A 19,206-nucleotide genomic window follows, 5' to 3' on the forward strand; every position below is an offset into this window, starting at 1 on the left:
AATGAGCCGAACGAAATATTTTATACCACAGCTACTGCCTTAATTTGTTCTTACAAACAGCTGTGTGTCTCCAGATATATCCAGAAAGAACAGATGACTCAGTCATGTCCCGCGAGGCCTTGACACATCCAGCACGTTGGGGAAAGGATGGCAAGGACGCGGGCCCCCTCTGGGCACGACTGCCACCTCGCACCTGCTGGCTGCTGGGAAAGGGCACACACAGCACGACGTCCTTCTGAGAATGTCTGGGAGCTTGCAGTTCCATACCAGAAATAGATGCCCTTTCACTCTGAAGTTTCCAGATGACATCAGCTCACACAAGAGGAACACTCTGGAAATGGGGCTTTTCACGCTTTCCCTCTGTGTATTTGCAATTAACCCATGTCCTGGAGGCAGCGATGTGAAATATGGCAGAGTTAGGGGTTTGGAAGCTTCTGTGGATTCAGTTTCAGGGGAATTAAATGTCTTCCATTTGTCCAAGAGCTGGGTAAATTCCTGTTTCTGTCCCTTCAGGATCTTACTTCAAGACACACCAAGAAGCCACAGGTGGGAGAACACGCTGCCTGCCCCGTCTCCTGCGCCTGGTCCAGCCATCTCCCTGTGGCTGGTATCACTGGGCACGACCTCTAGCGGGGAAGCTCCCGGCAACACAGAGTGAGGGTTTCTGCATAGCAGCTGAGACGAGAGGGGCCTCTTGGAAAAGGACTCACCTGCTAGGGGACCCTGGGTGGTGTCCTCCTTCCCCAGCCCTGAGAGCTGTGCTGAACTTCACCCAGCAATCAAGCTTGTTAGCAGGTCAGCCAAAACCATGAATTTAAAAATCCCATTTTCTATCTGTTGAGCTCACTTTTCCCCGAGGAAATCATTTTTAAAAACTAAATAAAGTGGGCTCACAAATGATGAGTCACTAATTTGCAAGGTGATATTGACAAGTCTGAACACAACAGATACAGACACACATCTGCCTCTCATGACAGCAGAAAACCCTTTCCCTCTGCCCTCATGGCAGGATGGCAGAGATACCCTTGGCTAGTCCTACTTCCTTAGTGCGTGCCCTCACGGGAAGAGCCACATACCTGCTCCCACACCAGGTTTTTAAATGGACTCAGAATGCTCAGCTCTGAGCACTATACTCCCAGCCCCAAGAGCCCACCAGCACTTCAGGGCCTCCTAGCACGATGGGGGCAAACACAACTGGTGGATCCAGGTCTATGCAGGAAGGAGTAGGCCTTCGCCCACCCTCCAATCACTGCCAGATAAGCCTTCTGCTGTGTGGCTTTGGCAATTGTCCCGAACCCAGTAGGGATCAAGAAAGTATAAGTCCTGGGGGCACAGCTTTGGAGGGGGACAGGTGTCTTCCACTTCTGGGGATAAAGACCGAGGCCAGATTTCCTGTTTTGCGCTGAGCTATGGATTGGACTGAGGGACCCATGGCCTTCAACATACTGACCTGGGGGCAGCCGACCCGGGCGCAGTCCCTTCTCTAAGGAACCGGAGAGGACACTCAATGACCTCCTGACACTGCAGTTACCGGGGCTAGATTTGGAGTGGCTTTTCCTTAATGTTTATTCCTGGCTCTGCCATTCTTTGGAAAACAGACCAAGAGGGCTTGAGGAGAGTGAGCCACCATGAGGTGCACAGCAGAGGTGGAGGGAGGGGACCGGGCCACCCTAAGTGCTCCAGTGTCAGGAGCTGGAGGATCTTCCCATAACAAACTCCCTGGCAGCAGGAGAAGACAGTTCTTGAGGAGACATTTTGATCAGAACAACTAGATTTCTTTTATTGATTTGATCTGCATTTATTGAGCACCTCGTATATGAACATGGTATGCAAGGAGCCAGGTAAACAAGGCTGGAGATGGCTATTACGGCCCAGGGACTGGCCTGTGAGGGAGGATCCTGAATGCCTGTAGAACTTGCCAGTGGGCTGCTTGGGATGACACCGTGGGCAGAGCTGTCCATCCTGACTACAGCACAGGCAAGGATGAGGGCCTCCAGGCAAGGCTTCATATAGCAAGTGGATTTAGGACCCAGCTCTTGAAGGATATTCAGGGATTTAATTCAGAAGCAGGAAGAGGGTGGAAGGCATTCCAGTATTGTGGGGGTGGGGGGCGCCTAAGAGAGCTCCCTGTGGTGACACTGACTGACACACGTCAGGAGTTGCCTGGCCAGGCGGTGTCCCAATGCTACGCAAGGAAGCTGGATTTCAACCGCAGGCTTTACATCTCTGAAGGTCTGCGGAAGTTCTCAGACAAAGATAAAGGAAGAATTAGAGGAGAGAAACTGGAAACTGGGAAGCCGATGGCCTCCCTCAGAAGCTGCTGCTCTAACCTGCTGCGTGGAGGAAGAACCTGCCTCCTCATATAAGAGTAGGGCGTGTGACAGAGTGATGTCCCCCAGCAGGGCGGGCGAGCCCAGAGGTGTGGACACCCGCCATCTCAGGCTGCGCCTTCCTGGAGGGTGCCAGCTGGTCATGGAGTCCCCTAACCTAGAGGGGTGACCTGTGCTTTCCTGGAAGAGCCATCTGATGACACGACAGGTGAGCCCAACTCCAGGCCAGGGGCTTCAAGCACAGGCCAGTTGCAGGCTGAGAGAGCCAACCTGTTCCTACCGGCGTGGGAAATCCAGACCAGAGACCTTCTTCGGGGCTGCGCACGCTGGGCAAGTCACCCCACACCACTGAAGAAGCCACAGGAGGCTGTGGGCAGCTCACCCTCTAAGTAGCCACCCCTCTGACCAGGTGGCTTGGTTTGAGGGGGTGCATTTCCTGAAGCCCCTCTGCAGTTTGCTTCTCAAGCTTTTCCCTGCTGAGCATCACCTGAGCAAAGGATCTCTAACTGCCCCTTCAGCCTTGTGCCTGCAGACCTTTCAGGCTTTGGGCAACTCCATCATCCCTTAGCCCCCTTCTGAGCACCTCGAGAGAGGCCCTGGCTGAAGATCGCCTTGCGAACTAGAGCTGCTCAAGTCAACACCGCATGTGTCCCGAAACCACTCTGCAAGTAGCAATCAGCCCAGCAATCAATGCAGGGTCTACGGGTTATTTATTTCCACTGTAGCCTTGTTCCAAAGACAGGAGAAACCCAAGGCCACGTCTTTCGCTTGTGTGTGTGTCCTGCAGTGTCAACACAGGGCCGTGCCCACGAGGGGCTTCTGTGAGTGAGGCTGACTGATATCACCAAGCTGTGGATCCTCATCTCAGCGAAAAATCCCCAGACAACCCCCTTGTCTCTTCAGTGACTATAAAATTACATATTCTATTTGATAAAAGTAGTAGAACTGAGAACTTATTAAACACTGGCAACACAAAGAAAAAAATATATTACCACAATGCGGCCACTCAACAACCATTGACCTTTGGGAAGATATCATTTTTCCTTTGCATATATGTATATAGTGTTTTACATATCACACATCTATATATGATGACACACACTGCACACACATGCATACACACTGCATACGCACATGCTGTACCTACATTATGCACACGCGCACACACCTTGTGCTTACAGTATGCATACGCACATGCACAGGCACGCACACTGCACATACTCTGCACACATGCACAAATACCATGCACACACTCTGCCCACATGCACAAATACCATGCACACAAGCCCACAGAAGCGTGCACGCACTGCACACGCATAGCATACACGCTGAACACACTGTATATATGTGCACACACTGTCCTCACACAAACACACATTCACACTTGAGACCTCATTCTGGTGACTTTCCTGTCCCTGCTCCTCCTGATCCCATTCTTCTCCCCTTGGTGGCCAATGTCTGCTGAGGACAGCCAAGGAGTTGAGTGCAAACCCAGCTCAGAAGGTGAAATGCGGGCCTGGGGACGCCAGTGGGGGCTGAACCCTGGGCACTGGTGGCCTTGCTGCCTTCTGGGCCCAGCTCACAGAGTAGCCTCCAGCAGTAACAACAGGGGTAGGGCGTGCAGGCCCTTGCCCTCTCCTTGCCCAGGCTGCCACCACCATGCTCTCACCTGGAAACGGGTGTCACATAGTTTCCAGGGAACACCCCAGAGACCCCGGTCCTCAGAGACGCCCCCTTGAACCAGCCATCCTGACACTTCTCGAGGACCCGGTACATCTCTCCCTTGTGCAGCTCCAGCTCGTCACTCTTCTGGGGCTTGTAGGCGTAGAGCGCCAGGTACCTGCGGGCAAAGCATGGGGCCAGTGTCAGTGGGAGCCCTCCTGGGGATAGGGGACCGGCCGGCATTCCTGGGGGGAGGTTGTCTTTGGAGGAACCCAACCTAAGAAGACCCACTAGTGTCTATGGGGGCTCTGCAGTGTACAGAGGCCCCACACACACCCCCCAGCTCACTCCTCATAACAAACCCACGAGGCAGGGGAGGGAGGGAGCCTTCGGGGAGCTGCCTGCAGGGGAGGGGTGTGCCTGTCACCCACAGCCTTAGGAGGATTCCACCTGCCCATCTGACAGATAGGAAGGCAGCTCCCTAAGGCACAGTGACCCCAAAGCCCTCAAGGACTCTGAACTGCATCCCAGGGCCAGCTCTTTGGATTTCCAGTGTTTTCCTCTTCTAAAGTCTGATGCTCTGAGCAAGGGAAATCTTAGGGAAAACTGAGGGTGAGCTAAGCTATTCTTGGGCTGTGTTTTCCTCACTTAATATAACCTGGCCTGGTTTTCCTGCCTGGCTTATCCAATCAACCAGAGGTGGAAGAGACCTCAGAGGCCCTTTTTAAGGGAAAGGTGGTTAAGTTAGAAAACTGTGGTTGCACACTTCCTTGCAGTAATTGTGCTACGGTTAATTACTTGACCTTTTTTTTTTTTGAAACAGCATCTCACCCTGTCACCCAGGCTGGAGTGCAGTGGTACAAGCATAGCTCACTGCAGCCTTACCTGCCTGGGCTCAAGTGATTCTCCCACCTCAGCCTCCTAAGCAGCTGGGACCACAGGTGTGCACCGCCATGCTGGCTAAGTTTTTTATTTTTTGTAAAGATGGGGTCCCGCTATGTTGCCCAGACTGGTCTTGAGCTCCCAGTCTCAAGCAATCCTCCCATTTCAGCCTCCCAAAGTGCTGGGATTACACCAGCCTTAATTTTAAGTCTTATTTGCAAATAAGGAAAGAGAAAATTTAGTGGTGAAAATCCCAGCTTAGGGTTTAGATGCTGTGCCTCTAACTCAGCCCATGGGCCAAGCTACTCTCATAAAATACTTAACTATACCTATATCTTTTCCTTGTAAGGATTGGATAATACTTACAAAAGTGCTCTGCTAGTTTTGGGATTTGGGGAAGGTTGGTTTTGAATGGATGGAGAGAACCGATCAGATTATTTTATTTGCTCACAAGATTCAGCCACGGAAGCTGGTGGAGGCCTCAGTTCACTAAGAGACCAAAGATGAATGTTAATGAAGAGTGATCTGGTGGATCTCACACCAGTGCAGGCTGCTGGGTGGGGATGCTGACCCTATCCAGCGGCTTGTGCACACAGTGCATCTCTGGGGATGTGAGGGAAGCTCATAGACCCCACCACTGCACCCTCCTGATGCTGGAGGAACCTCACTTAGAAGTGAAAACAGAAACAGAATGCAGCTCACGAGGGCTCAAGCAGGAAAAAAGAACCAGTGTGGAATATTCTGGAATAGCACGAGAACCTTGTAGAGATTAAAAGTTTCTTGGCCTTAATATGAAATCTGCCCCCCTTTTCGAACATCCTAATCCTACATAGCAAGGCCCTCTGCCCTCATTCAATGACCTTGGCTATTTCCTTTGTTGATAGGTGTCCCTCATGCCCTCCCCCTAGGGACATGCTGTGGGCTCCAACTGTGGCTGGCATCTTTGTTTCTTTCCCTGTTTGAAATGGTGAACACTGACAGTGAAGTCAGGACCAACTCTGAGCTTCAGGAGGATACACAAAATCATCAGGAGAGGACCCCCCCACCCCACCACGTTCACAGTTTCAATGCTATGTCTAGGTGACAAATGGAGAGAAACCAGGGTGTGATTCTGTTCTGATCACCATAGAGGAAATACTACTAAGGGAAAAGTCCAGTGAAAATGACAAACAACTGCAGCCAACATGTACCTGTGTATTGTGCAGGGAAGCTGGAGGGGAGGAGAGGAGAACGGGGAGAGGTGAAGGAAAGGGGATGAGAGAGATGGAGGGAGGAGGAGGGAGGAGGAGGAGATGGGGAGAGGATGGGAGAGGACGAGGAGAGGACAGAGGAGGAAAGAGAAGGGGAGAGGAGAGGAGGGTGGCTTCCACACAGCCTGGGCTGAGATAAAGGAAGGCAGAAGAGGAGAGGAAGAGTGCAGGGAGGACTTGGATCCGTGGAAGGCTTGTGAATCAGTAACAATGACGCACAAATTGATGTGCCTGCTCTCAGAGAAATACAATTGAGTGTAAATCCTGCTTAAGTTAGCCTCATCGTTGCTTTATGGTGTCAAAACAGTTTGCTTCAGTGGCCACATGCAGAATGCGCAGCCGGGTTGGTTCCTGGCCATGGGCAACAGTATGCAATTCAGGCCGCACCAACAGCTCCTTTTAGTTGGTTCTGGGGTCCGGGGCTGCCTTTCCTCTGGAGTGGGGGGCTCATCAGCTGCCAAGGCAGGCTCAGAACACGCCCAAGCTGCTGACCACAGCTCACGGACTCCTCTCCCTCCTGCTCCTGGGCTGGTAGGCAAGGTGCAGAGCTACGGGCTCAGTGGCCTGTGTGGGGTGGGCTGTGCTCCGTGGAGGCCTTGTTCCGTGGATTGGCTGCGGCTACACCCCCTGACTGGGGCTGGGCCACTTCTCCCTCCAGGCTACTGCAGGCTCTCTGCACAGCGTGGAGCTTGGTGGCCTGGAAGCATGGAACCCCTAGCAGGGCTACCTCTGCTCGGGTGGCCCTGTGCAACATGCTTCCTCCCCAGGGCTGTCTGTGGCCTTCTTGCACACGTTTCACGGCTGCGGACACAAAAGCTCGAGGGGATGGAGCTTCTGTCCATGGTCACGCATGTTCAGGGGTAGGGCCAGGGCTGGGCTGCTGGAGCTGTCAGCGCGGCCTGGGGCACAGCTGGGGCAGGACTTGGGCAAGATGAGAGCCGCAGTTGCACAGAGGTGTGGCCCGGGGAGGCTGGGGTCCTGAATGGGGTATGTTGGCTCCTCACTCCAAGCACAGGCCCGGTGTGGCCAACGCGCAGGGAGATGCTGCCCTGACGTGCACCAGGGCACTAGTGCACTTGGCCTCTTCATCTTATTTTAAGTTCGTTCTGCTGATGAGTAATCCTTCACTCTGATCTCTCTTTTAAGTTCGGCCTCTAGGTGTAGGTTGCTGGGGGAACCGGAATGTAAATAAGCCTGGCTTCACTTTGAAAAATCTCTTCTCTGCCTACTTTTTTTCCTCTGGGTGCCTCGTAGGGGACACCAAAAGCAGATGGATGTGCTGGGTCTGTTTTCTGGCATGCGGCTCGTGTTGGGTGGGCCCTGGCCCAGGTGGGGGTCAACTGCATCTGCTGTCCTCTCTGAGGTACTCAAGAGGAGGCCTTGGAGGGACCACACTGAAGAGCAATTTGTGCCGAGACCGGCCCTTCCCAACCTGCCTCCCTCCCACCTCTCAGGGTCTCTGCTGCTGCCCCCTGCAGCCACAGTGGCATCGCCTGTTACCCTGTTTCTCACCAACGTCTGTGAGTTGAGTCCTGTCAGGACTGCCAGTTCAGAGTCTCCTGGCTGAGCTGGATGGCGTCCCCTGCACTCAGTGGCGAGCCAGTCTTCGTAGACACATGCACCTGGGCCTGGCATGGCAGGGAGAACTGGGCAGCACCTGCAGGTAGCAGGGCTCACATCCTCCTGGCTCCTAAGCCCAACTCTCACCTTCCATTTGCTTCAAAACACCTTGGCAGCTCAACACAGGCCCTGCGGAGTGTTCAGGGCATCTCCGTAACACTCGAGACCAGCCAAGGCCACCCTGCATGCTCAGACATCACCTCTGCGGATTCTCACAGGTTGGTACTTCAAATACTTATTTAAGGCAATCATGGGATTTTAGGATCAGAGAGCCTTCCTCATCACCACCTGGTAGCGTGTATAGGGCTTTCATGCCAATGAGAAAAAGCGCCTCTTGAGGGCAGGTTGCTGAGGACAAGTACAGCCTCCTCCAGGCAGAAGTGGCCGCGGCAGGTGTGCAGTCAGGCATGGGGCCAGGGGCTCACCACACGCGGGACGGTGCAGACAGGATAGGCTGGCGGCTGGGCCGACTTGGCTGACCCAGCTGGGCATGGCATGTGTCTGCTTTCACGTGCAGCCTGTTGAAACTAACAGCACAGCCTTCGCTTACCCATACTACTTCCTTATTTCTATAGCAAGATCTTTACTTGCTGCTAATTGTCTGCAGATTTCTCTTCCGCTCTAATCAGAGTAAACCAAAGTATTTTAGTGCCTTCGCTAATTTCATCCCCTTTCTCCTCTAGATGGTGGCTTGCTCATACTTCTTCTAAAATAAGTAAATGATTCCCAGTTCTCCTACCAGAAGTCCCACTTCTACTTTTCTCCCAGGGCCACGCTGGCTCGAGTTAGGGAGGCGTGTGCTTCCTCCTCACCTCTTCCATTTAGGTGCAGCACCCACTCTGCAGGGAAGACCCACAGCAGGAGTGCTGTCAGGGGCTGCACTGGAGGCCAGGGGTCTGGGGAGGGCTGGGTAAGTCCTGTGGAAGGGCTGAAACAGGCTCAGGAGCTCAGAGGCAACCAGGAGCTGCAGGCAGGGCGAGGATGAGTGCAGATGCTCAGAGGAGTGTGCACGAGCACCTGGGGAGCTGCAGGTATGGCCTCAGGATGGCCAGCTCCGGGAGCACTGCTGCCTTCGCCTCTTCCCTGAGGGCTGACATCACGGTCTGGCTCAGCCCAGCCAGCAGAAACTGCTCGGTTCTCCCTGGGGCCTTCTGATTTCCTGGGATCCCACAGGCAGTTACGCAAGTTGAGATGGGGTTCTCCCAGGTAGAACCGAGTATCACAGAGTTCATGGAAGGAAGGAGCTGGGGTGGCACGGCTGTGAGGCCAGCTTAGGAGCTGATGTCTTTCCCAACTGAGCACCCTTGACACTTGTGTGTGAGGCTAGTGTGCAGGGACTCCCGAAGTGTGAACCTGGGCCAGTGGTACTGGCCTCACCTGGAACTTGTTAGAGATGCAGATTCTGGGGCCTCACCCTGGAGCTCCTGGTGTAAGGCCCAGCAATCTGTGTTTCAACAGCCCTCCAGGTACAGGCATACCTGTGGGATACTTGTGGGTTTGGTTCCAGACTGCCCCAATAGAGCAAATATTGCAATAAAGTGTCACCCAAATTTTTGGTTTACCAATATATGTAAAAGTTATATTTATACTATACAGTAGCCTATTAAGTATGCGATAGCATTATGTCTAAAAAAATGTAAGTACCTTAATTAAGAAATATTTTCTTTGTCCGGGCACGGTGACTCACGCCTGTAATCCCAGCACTTTGGTAGCCTGAGGCAGGTGGATCACCTGAGGTCAGGAGTTTGAGACCAGCTGGGACAAAATGGTGAAACCCCATCTCTACTAAAAAGACGAAACTTAGCCCAGTGTGGTGGCAGGCACCTGCAACCCCAGCTACTAGGGAGGCTAGGGCCGGAGAATCACTTGAACCCAGGAGGCGGAGGTTCCAGTGAGCTGAGATCATGCCACTGCACTCCAGCCTAGGTGACAGAGTGAGACTTGTCTCAAAAAAAAAAATTATATTTTATTGCCCCAAAATGTTAATGATCATCTGAGCCTTCAGGGAGTTATGATTTATTTGCTGGTAGAGGGTCTTGTCTTGATGTGAATAGTTGCTGACTACTCAGGGTGGTGGTGGCTAAAGGTGGGGGTGGCTGTGGCAACTTCTTAAAATAAGACAGCAATGAGGTTTGCTACATTGACTCTTTCATGATAGATTTCTCTATAGCATTTGATGCTGTTTGACAGCATTTTACCCACAGTAGAATTTCTTTCAAAATTGGAGGCAATCCTCTTAAACCCTGCTGCTGCTTCATCAACTGTTTATGTGCTATTCTAAACTCTCTGTTGTCATTTCAATGATGTTCCCACCATCTTCACCAGGAGGAGATTTTTATCTCAAGAAACTACTTTCTTGCCCATCTAGAAGGAGCAACTCCTCATCTGTTCAAGTTTTCTCATAAGATTGCAGCAATTCAGTTACATCTTCAGGTTCAATTTCTAATTCTAGTTCTCTTGCTGTTTCTACCACATCTGCGGTGACTTCCTACACTGAAGTCTTGAACCAACCACTCAAAGTCATCCATGAGGATTGGAAGAACCTTCTTCAACACTCCTGTTAATGTTGATATTTTGACCTCCTCCCATGAATCACAAATGTTCATAATGGCCCTAGAATGGTGAATCCTTTCCAAAAGGTTTTCAATTTACTTTGCCCAGATCCATGAGAGGAATCACCATCTATGGCAGCAATAACCTTTGAAATGTACTTCTTGGCCGGGCGCAGTGGCTCATGATTGTAATCCCAGCGCTTTGGGAGGCCAAGGCGGACGGATCACTTGAGGTCAGGAGTTAGACACCAGCCTGGCCAACATGGCAAAAACCTGTCTCTACTAAAAAAATATACAATATACAAAAATTAGCTGGGCGTGGTGGCATGCGCCTGTAATCCCAGCTACCGGGAAGGCTGAGGCAGGAGAAAGGCTTGAACCCAGGAGGCAGAGGTTGCAGTGAGCCAAGATCATGCCACTGCACTCCAGCCTGGACGACAGAGTGAAACGCCATCTCAAAAAAAAAAAGAAAGAAAGAAAGAAAGAAAAAGATGTACTTTTAAAATAAGAACACTTGACAATCTAAACTATCCTTGATCCATGAGCTGAAGAATGGATGCTGTGTCAGCAGGCATGAAAACAACATTCATCTCCTTGTACATCTCCATCAGAGCTCTTGAATAACCAAGTACACTGGCAATGAGCAATATTTTAAAAGGAATCTTTTTTTTTCTGAGCAGTAGGTCTTGACAATGGACTTACAATATTCAGGAAACCATGCTGTAAACACGTGTGCTATCATGCAGGCTTGGTTGTCCCATTTACAGAGCACAGGCAGAGTAGATTTAGCATAATTCTTAAGAGCCCTAGGGTTCTCGGAATGGCAAATGAACACTGGCTTCACTTAAAGTCACCAGCTGCATTAGTCCCTAACAAGAGAGTCGGCCTGTCCTTTAAAGCTTTGAAGCCAGGCCTTGATATCTCCTCTCTAGCTATGAAAGTCCTAGATGGCATCATTGTCCAATATAGGGCTGTTTTGTCTACACTGAAAATCTGTTGTTTAGTGTCGCCACCTTCATCAGTGATTTTAGCTAGATCTTCTGGATAACTTGCTTCAGCTTTTCCATCAGCACTTGCTGCTTTACCTTGTACTTTTATGTTGCAGAGATGGCTTCTTTCTTTAAACCTCACGAACCAACCTCTGCTAGCTTCAAACTTTTCTCTTTTAGCTTCCTCACCTCTCTCAGCATTCACGGAGTTGAAGAGAGTTAGGGCCTTGCTTTGGATTAGGCTTTGGCTTAAGGGAATGTTGCAGTCGGTTTGATCTTCTATCCAGGCCACTCAAACATTCTCCATATCAGCAATTAGGCTGTTTCACTTTCTTATAATTCATGTGTTCCCTGGAGTAGCACTTTTAATTTCCTTCAATAACTTTTCTTTTCATTGACAACTTAGATAACTGTTTGGCACAAGTTTCAGCCTATCTCAGCTTTTGACATGACTTCCTCGCCAAGCTTAATCATTTCTAACTTTTGACTTAAAGTGAGAGATGTTCGACTCTAGCTTTCACTTGACCACTTAGAGGTCACTTAGGGTTACTAAAAGGCCTGATTTCAATATTGTTGTGTCTAAGGGAAAAGGTAGGCCTGGGGAGAGAAAGAGAGATGGGGGAAACGGTGGGCCCGTGGAGCCGTCAGAACATACACATCACTTATCGAGTAAGTTCGCTGTCTTATGTGGGCATGGTCCATGGTGCCCAAAACAATTCCATAACAGTAACGCCAAAAATCACTGATCACATCACCATAAAGATATAATGAAAAAGTTTGAAATATTATGAGAATTACCGAAATGTGACACAGAGACTCGAAGTGAGCACATGCTGTTGGAAAATGGCACCACTAGACTTGGTGGATGCTGGGTTGCCCCGAAGCTTCAATTTGTAAAAAAAAATGCAGTATCTGTGAGGCACAACAAAGTGAAGTGCAATGAAATGAGGTTTGCCTGTGTTTCTGCTGCATTCTGAGGCTGAAGCCCCACCACTGGACAGGGTCCAGGGATGCCCAGCCTGGGTCCCCTCTGAAGGGCGATGAGTGGCTGATCACTCACTGTGGTGGCTGCACTGGGAATCTCCCTCAGGGTGCAGCATCACCCATGACTGCCCCTTCAAAGGGCAGCCTGAAGCCAGCGCTGGCTCACTTCCAATGGGGAAACTCCGCAGGGCTGTCTCAGCTCCAGAGCCCCGAGGATCAGACAGGCTTCCCTTCAGCCACAGCTCAGGTGTGTCCTGAGAGCACTCCCCACAAACCTCCCCATCTCAGGGTCTGCCTCCAGGAAACCCAGCCTAGACAATGCTGGTACCGGTGGGGATGTGCTGCTACCACCAGGGCCTGCATCTCCTTCCCTCCACTGCAACCGGCCCTGCAGCGGCCCAGACGTCTCCGACCTTTGCCCGCCAGGCTCTATGTCATCCAGAGACTCTCTCAATACAATTCTCTGCTCTTCCCACTTGCATCTCCTCCATTTCCCCACCTGCTTGGGGTCCCAGCTGTGCCCTCTCTAGAGGTGCAGGCGGCGGGGGTGGGGATGAAGAGTACTCACCCCTCCACTGGTTCTCAGGCTCACTCTCATATTCTTGGTCGCATCTGTCTGTAATATCCTGAGGACGGTGCCGCCATGCCTGGAAGGGCTGACCATGGGGCCAGGCTGACCACAAGGCTGGGCACTGTCAAAGGAGGCTGGACGGCTGGCCTCTGAGACACCTCTTGGGGGCAGTACCCGGTGATTTTGCTGATCCAGGCCTTCGTTCCAAGCCTGGCAGGGACTTATTTTACCGAGTCTTATTGTCTTGAACTCACGCTGATACAGTTCATTGCAGGCTGAGTGCAGCACCAGCCTGTTCTGTGAATTTGGAATGGAAGTTGCCCCTGTCTTGTGTTGGCATGGTTTGGTCAGCAGTCCTTTTCCTGTGTCCCAGAATGTGGGGACTGTTGTTATTGAGGATTGTTTGGTGGCCTTTTGACCACACGCACAAATGGCAGCGGGGTCATGAGGGGGTCACTCCTGATCACAGCAAGGTCTGCGAGGTCATCCCTGCCATGACAGAGAGCACATCTCACATGACCAGTGTCAACCACCAGATCCAGGGACCCTGGTCTGCACCTCAGCAGGGGAGGATGAAAACCGCTGGCCACCATTCCCCTGGGCTTCCCTTTCCCTGTTGCAGGCCAACCCCCCATCTCCCTAAGTCTTTCTCTGGGCTCCTGGATAGGACTCCCAGGTCCCTCAGGTGCCATCTGGGTGGTCATGCACCTCACAGGGTACCTAGTTTTCCCTGCAGGTAATGAACTGCACCCATCGACTGTGGAAGTTTCCTTCTCTGATGGCAAGCTGACATGCAGTCCCAGACCAAGGCTCTGTGCCAAGAGTTGCGCTGCTCTCAGATTGCAGGTACATGGACCGAGCCAGACCCAGGCGTGTCGGTCTGATGCCTGTTTCGTCCTCCTCCTCCACCTCCTCCATTGCTGTAGGTGATGACGGGACATCTCGGATGGCTCCTGCAGGGTAGCCCTATGCCCTCTCCCTGCCTCCTCTGGTCCTTCACATCAGGCAGTGGCTCTAAGATGCCCACGAAGAAGTGGAGGTGAGAATCAACCCTTCCAAATCAGGGGCAACCTACTCACAGCATTTCATCAACCTTGAGACCCTCTGGGTGGGTTGGCTGTGCCCAGAAGCATGGCCTCTAGGAGCAGACAATCATATTTCTGCTTTCCCAAATCACAGCAGGTCTGCCAGAGGAATGGCGGACAAGCCCCAGCCCAACACAGCAGGGGGTGGAAAGGGGGTGCAGGAATGAGAGATGTCTCTGCAGACTCACAGTCGCCTCCATGCACTGGGTGAGCAAACTGAGACCCTTCTTGTGTTTCCGGGCAACTGAGCCCTTAGGGAATCCATGCCATGGAAGCCTTTCACATGCTGGAAGAAGGGGCAAGAACATCCAGCCATCGACACACTGACCATACAGGATTAGGCCTCTTAATCTCAAGGGCTCATGTTTCAGTGCACAGGATGTGGCCTGGAGAGGTCAAAGCTATGCAATCATGAAGATCAGGAACGAGGTCTCCTGAAGTCATTCCATGGCTGACTTTCACATCAGCCCCATCTGGGCCCTGGCTGGAGTCCCCAAGCCATCATTCTCTGCAGACCCGCAATGGGCAGCAGTGCACTGTTGTTTGCTGTGGTTGTTTTTGCAACGACAGCACATCTCATGTTCAATTTCAGACTTCTGAACGTGACTTACAGATGCTATTTTGGGAAGAATGGTTAGATCAGACCCCCACCCCAGGTACTTGCCACTGGTAGGGTATGTGTGGGAATACTAGCTTCTTAGAGTTAAAGAGGATAGGTGAGCACTCAGGCTAATCCCCTTCCTCATAAACTGATGAGGTCAGTCTGATCTTTTCCTCTCTGGGGATAAAATAAAGGATGTCATGTTTTCAGAATGCCTCATGCATACTGCTGTAACGTATGTAATGTTGCCTGGCATGTGACTGCTACTCAGTATAACAGCCATGAACACACATGGAACGGACCATCACCAGTCACAGGTCATGCTGACCATGATCCAGCTCCTGCATGGAGGGCCACTGTGTCACCTGCAGACACATTCCTACCTAAATCCTTGTCATCCTTAGAAGGATGTTGTCTGACACATAAGTTTCCCTTCCCTCTTACCCAAATCTCAAGCTGAGTGCAAAGTGCCCTCCCCTGGGAGAGAAGCCCAGAGGGAGAAGGTGGAGAGCTAGAGGTCACAGCAACCCTGTCCCCCAGGGCAGGCGAACTGGGTGAAGAAGAGGTCCCTCCACACCTGCACCAAATTTAGAAGCCATCCAGGACATGGAGGTTTGTCCATGGTTGAGGCCTCCAGAATATTCACAACTCTTGAGGGGTGACATGCCTGGAACTGTTACGTTTTGGGTCTCCAGGACAGAGAAGCCTTCTTGGGTGGCTAAGCCTTGAGCTCGCCTCAAGCTGGGGAGCCCTCTGCACCCAGGAAGGGGAGGCCTTTGCTCTCATAGAACAAGTGGCAGCTACTGAGAGCCTGTGTACAGGCATTCAGCTGGTCACGGGGACTCCAAAACAAACACATCTGGGCTTTGCCCTTGAAGCACTCATGGCCTCAGCAACCTGACCTGCATCCTGCCTCTCATTTGGGAAACTCTATCAGGGCTATCCCCCTGTGGGTGCAGGTTTCTTTCCTCAGATAGCATCCTGCATCCAATTCTTCAAGAAGAGCAGCCCCATCACCCCCCACTTTTCCATGTGCCTCCTTGGCACCAGCTTTGCCTGAAGCTGCCAGAACTGAGCTAGGAGCATGGCAGGAGATGGAGGTAGTATCTTTTGTCCAGTGCTGGTGAAAACTTGAATATCAGTCTCAAGGCATCTGGAAGTAGCCTGCTCAGGAAGCTAGGTAAAAAATAGGTACATTTCAAATACTTTTCATTACATTGGTTAATTATAGTAGGAGGATATTGGGAGCTTTCCTGCCCACCACTTAAGAAAGGCTGGTGTTTCCACTGGGCTTAGAGGTGGGTAAGCGTGTGCCAGCAGCTGAGCTACTTCTAGACCTTTTGAAGCTTGGCAAGTTGCTCTTCAAAATACTTTTTTGCTTGAAATGCATCCTGTTTGGCCGGGCGCGGTGGCTCATGCCTGTAATCCCAGCATTTAGGGAGGCCAAGGCGGGCGGATCACGAGATCAGGAGATCGAGACCATCCTGGCTAACACGGTGAAACCCCATCTCTACTAAAAATACAAAAATTTAGCCAGGCGTGGTGGCTGGCACCTGTAGTCCCAGCTACTTGGGAGGCTGAGGCAGGAGAATTGCGTGAACCTGGGGGGCGGAGCTTGCAGTGAGCCGGGATCGCGCCATTGCACTCCAGCCTGGGAGACAGAGCAAGACTCCATCTCAAAAAACAAAACAAAACAAAACAACAACAATAACAACAACAAAAAATCCTGTTCTGTAACAACACAGGTTCTGAGTGTCCCTCTGATGTCTGACCCACCCTGCATTCACAGAACTTTCTGTATTATGTCATCTTGTTCGCCAAGTTCATAGACTTCACCCTAACACACTCATTCAAGTGACTGAGCTCTGCCAAACACAAGAGCAAAAGGGAGTCTAATTCTTCAGAGCATGATTTAAATGGGGAATTTTAAAATTGCACTTATCTGTTAAGAGCTGTAATTTAACTGGGCAGATTTTCTAAACAAGATAAACATCTCACTTCCTAGCACTGATTCATCTGGTTATATTTGGGGATGAGATGCAGCTGGCATGCGCTGGTGAGGCCCTGGGATGGGGGCTGAAACACAGAACCACTTCCAAGCAGTTGGTGACTAGTGGCTGCCCAAGCTCCTAGACTACCCGCTGCTCTGCGCACCTGCTTCCCTCCCGCCTCTCCCCCCAATCTCGGACCTTCCATGCTATGGAGAGCTTGCTCCACAGTATGGCTGGCTCCTCTCCTGTTGACTGGGAACTGCACTGTGAATACTCTGAATATCCTCCCTGCTTAGAAGAAATGTCCTAGAAACAACGACATCAGAAAGAACTGCTAGACTTTTGTCTTCCACACTCTCCCTTCAGCGGTGTTATTAGACGCACATAACTATACTGGCCAACTAGTAACACATGGGAAAACCCTGCGGAAACCACACGTGGACAGGCCAGCCCAGGCAGGAGGGAGGGCTGCAGGCACAGGACCCCGACAGACACAAAGGGCAGCTCACACGTTGAGGGGCAGCTGGACCTTGGGAGGCGTGCCCTGCTCTCCAGACACCGAGGCAGCCCGTGGCACAGCCGTGGGGGTAGATCCCGCCGAGGAGGAGACATCCTGGAAACAGACAAGAGGGGACAGGAGTGAGGAGACAGAGACTCCATCCAAGGGAAAGAGAAAAGCAAAATGAGGCTGCATCCACAGGTGCCTGTGCTTCGCCAGCTGCCTGGCTGTTTGGCCTCCAACGTGCCGTGCCTACCTGGACTGTCAAAATGGTTCTCTAACCATGGGAGGGAGCCTGGCAGCCCGGGACCCCTGCCCTGAGGTGATTTTCAAGAGCCCTTTCCCAGCAGCTCAGGGAGCCTTCTACGGCCTGCATCTAGGCTGGTCAGCATCACACTGTAGTCAGGCCGTGTTCCAGACCTGGCTTTATTCTTAGACCTTGAATTAATTATTATTGTGTTTGTTTAAAAAAACCCACACGAAATCTTTCATGCTATGAAACAGAGCTTATTTAAAAAGAGCGTCCCCAGGAACTGGAGATTAATCCCTAAAGAAAATTGGTCCCATGACAGCAGACAGAGCAGCAGGCCAAGAGGACTGGGAGTCACAGGGTGCCCCCCTCCCCCCAAGACCCCAAAGTGCTCCAAGCTTCAAGGGTTTTTTAAGAAAGGAGATGACCCGAGGAACGGTCAGCATCAGGGGTGCGCTGTGCTCTCCGGGGACTGTGGGGGGGCCGAGGGAGGAATCCGGGTGGCACCATGGTCTTGCCAAGGGAATTCCTACATAGAGAATCCTTAGCCCCAGCCCATGCAGGACAGCGCTGCCCCCAGGTCCCCCTACGACCCAGCTTGCTCGCCCTGCCCTGGCCTTCCCTAGGACAGTGTCCTGTCTTCCTGTTCAGAGGCATTCAATGGCAGAAGGGTCTGACCTGTGTACCTCTCAAAGATTTGTCCGAGTCCCAGCCCTGGCACCAGTGCTTGTGGTCTTATCTGGAATAGGGGTCTTTGCAGATATGAGGTAAGGATCCTGAGAATAGATCATCCTTGATTGGAGTGGGCACCAAATCCAATGATGAGTATCCTTACAACACAGAGAAGGAGGACCGGGATGTGGAGGGGACGGAAGCCCATGCGAGGACGGAGCAGTGACAGGAGTGATGCATCCACAAGCCGAGGGGTGCTGAGGATGCCGGCAGCCACCAAAGCCAGGAGGGAGCCCCGGAACAGACTCCCCTCAGCCTCAGGAGGAACCAAACCTGCCCACACCTTGACTTGGGGCTTCCGACCTCTAGAGCTGTGAGAGAACAACTTTCTGTTGCTTTTAGCCACCTAGTTTGTGGTACTGCTCTGGAAGCCTCAGGACACTCCATTAGAGGGGCTGTCGGGGAGCCTGGAGGAGGAAGGGGTCCACCTCCCTTCAAGGAGGGAGACAGGGGTCTCCTCCCTTCCTCTAGGATCCCGTGTAGGCCTGACGAGGGGCAGAATAGGGGTCCCAGCAGAAACCGGAGCAGAGGACGGGGCCAGGCTGCAGGTACCTCGGCCAAAGGCAGGTTTGGTGCGGTGCGGGGGCTGCCTGGCTCTGAATGGGGAAGGTGCCTGTGTCCCCAGTGTGTGTCCTCAGGTGAGCGAAAGGCACTAGAAGCAGAGACCACACAGATGGGAGAGCCACCTGGGAGTTGCCCCAGGTAGGCGGCCAGCCCTGCCCCCAGACTGGCCTCACACCACCTTCTTAGCTTAGGAGCAAGAAGCTTAGCTTTCTCATTACTCACTGACCAGTTCTGGCCTTGCTTAGCTGATAACCTCTGCATGCCGCCGGCCACCTCCCTGCCCCTCCCTGAGTGGTTACAGCCCTCCCTGACCAGCAATCATAGCAGAGCCTGAAACCATGCTACATGGGCAGCGTCTACAAAGTCAGAAACAATTTCTTCCTCCTGTTTAAACCCAGTGCGCCTGGCAGAATGAGCGGGTGCAACCGAGAGACTCCCTTCGTGTCTCTAGGGTAACTCCAAGTCTCAAATGACTTCCATTGCAATGCAGACACTGTGAGAAAAACCTTTGATTTTCAAAGGATCCTCAGAGAGCCAGGTGTCCAGAGGGCAGCGCCTCACGGACCTCATCCCTCAGCCACATGCGGAAGCAGGAAAGGCTGAGCGCCGTGTGAGAACAGGGCTGGAAGGGGGCATTCCTTCCC

The 19,206-nt window shown here is 52.0% G+C and overlaps 1 protein-coding gene across 1 annotated transcript in view; it reads right to left on the reverse strand.

Annotated features, from left to right (window-relative positions):
• Positions 1 to 19,206, reverse strand: part of SH3RF3 (SH3 domain containing ring finger 3) — a 374,465-nt gene that overhangs the window by 67,737 nt on the left and 287,522 nt on the right. The window contains exons 5-6 of the mRNA XM_034953589.4: positions 17,027 to 17,130; positions 4,000 to 4,170 (exon numbers count right to left, since the gene is read on the reverse strand). Coding sequence (XP_034809480.2) covers positions 4,000 to 4,170; positions 17,027 to 17,130 — 275 coding nt within the window. The remainder of the gene's footprint in view (positions 1 to 3,999; positions 4,171 to 17,026; positions 17,131 to 19,206) is intronic.

This window comes from Pan paniscus, chromosome 12, assembly GCF_029289425.2.
Source record: "Pan paniscus chromosome 12, NHGRI_mPanPan1-v2.0_pri, whole genome shotgun sequence".
Classification (NCBI taxonomy): domain Eukaryota; kingdom Metazoa; phylum Chordata; class Mammalia; order Primates; family Hominidae; genus Pan; species Pan paniscus.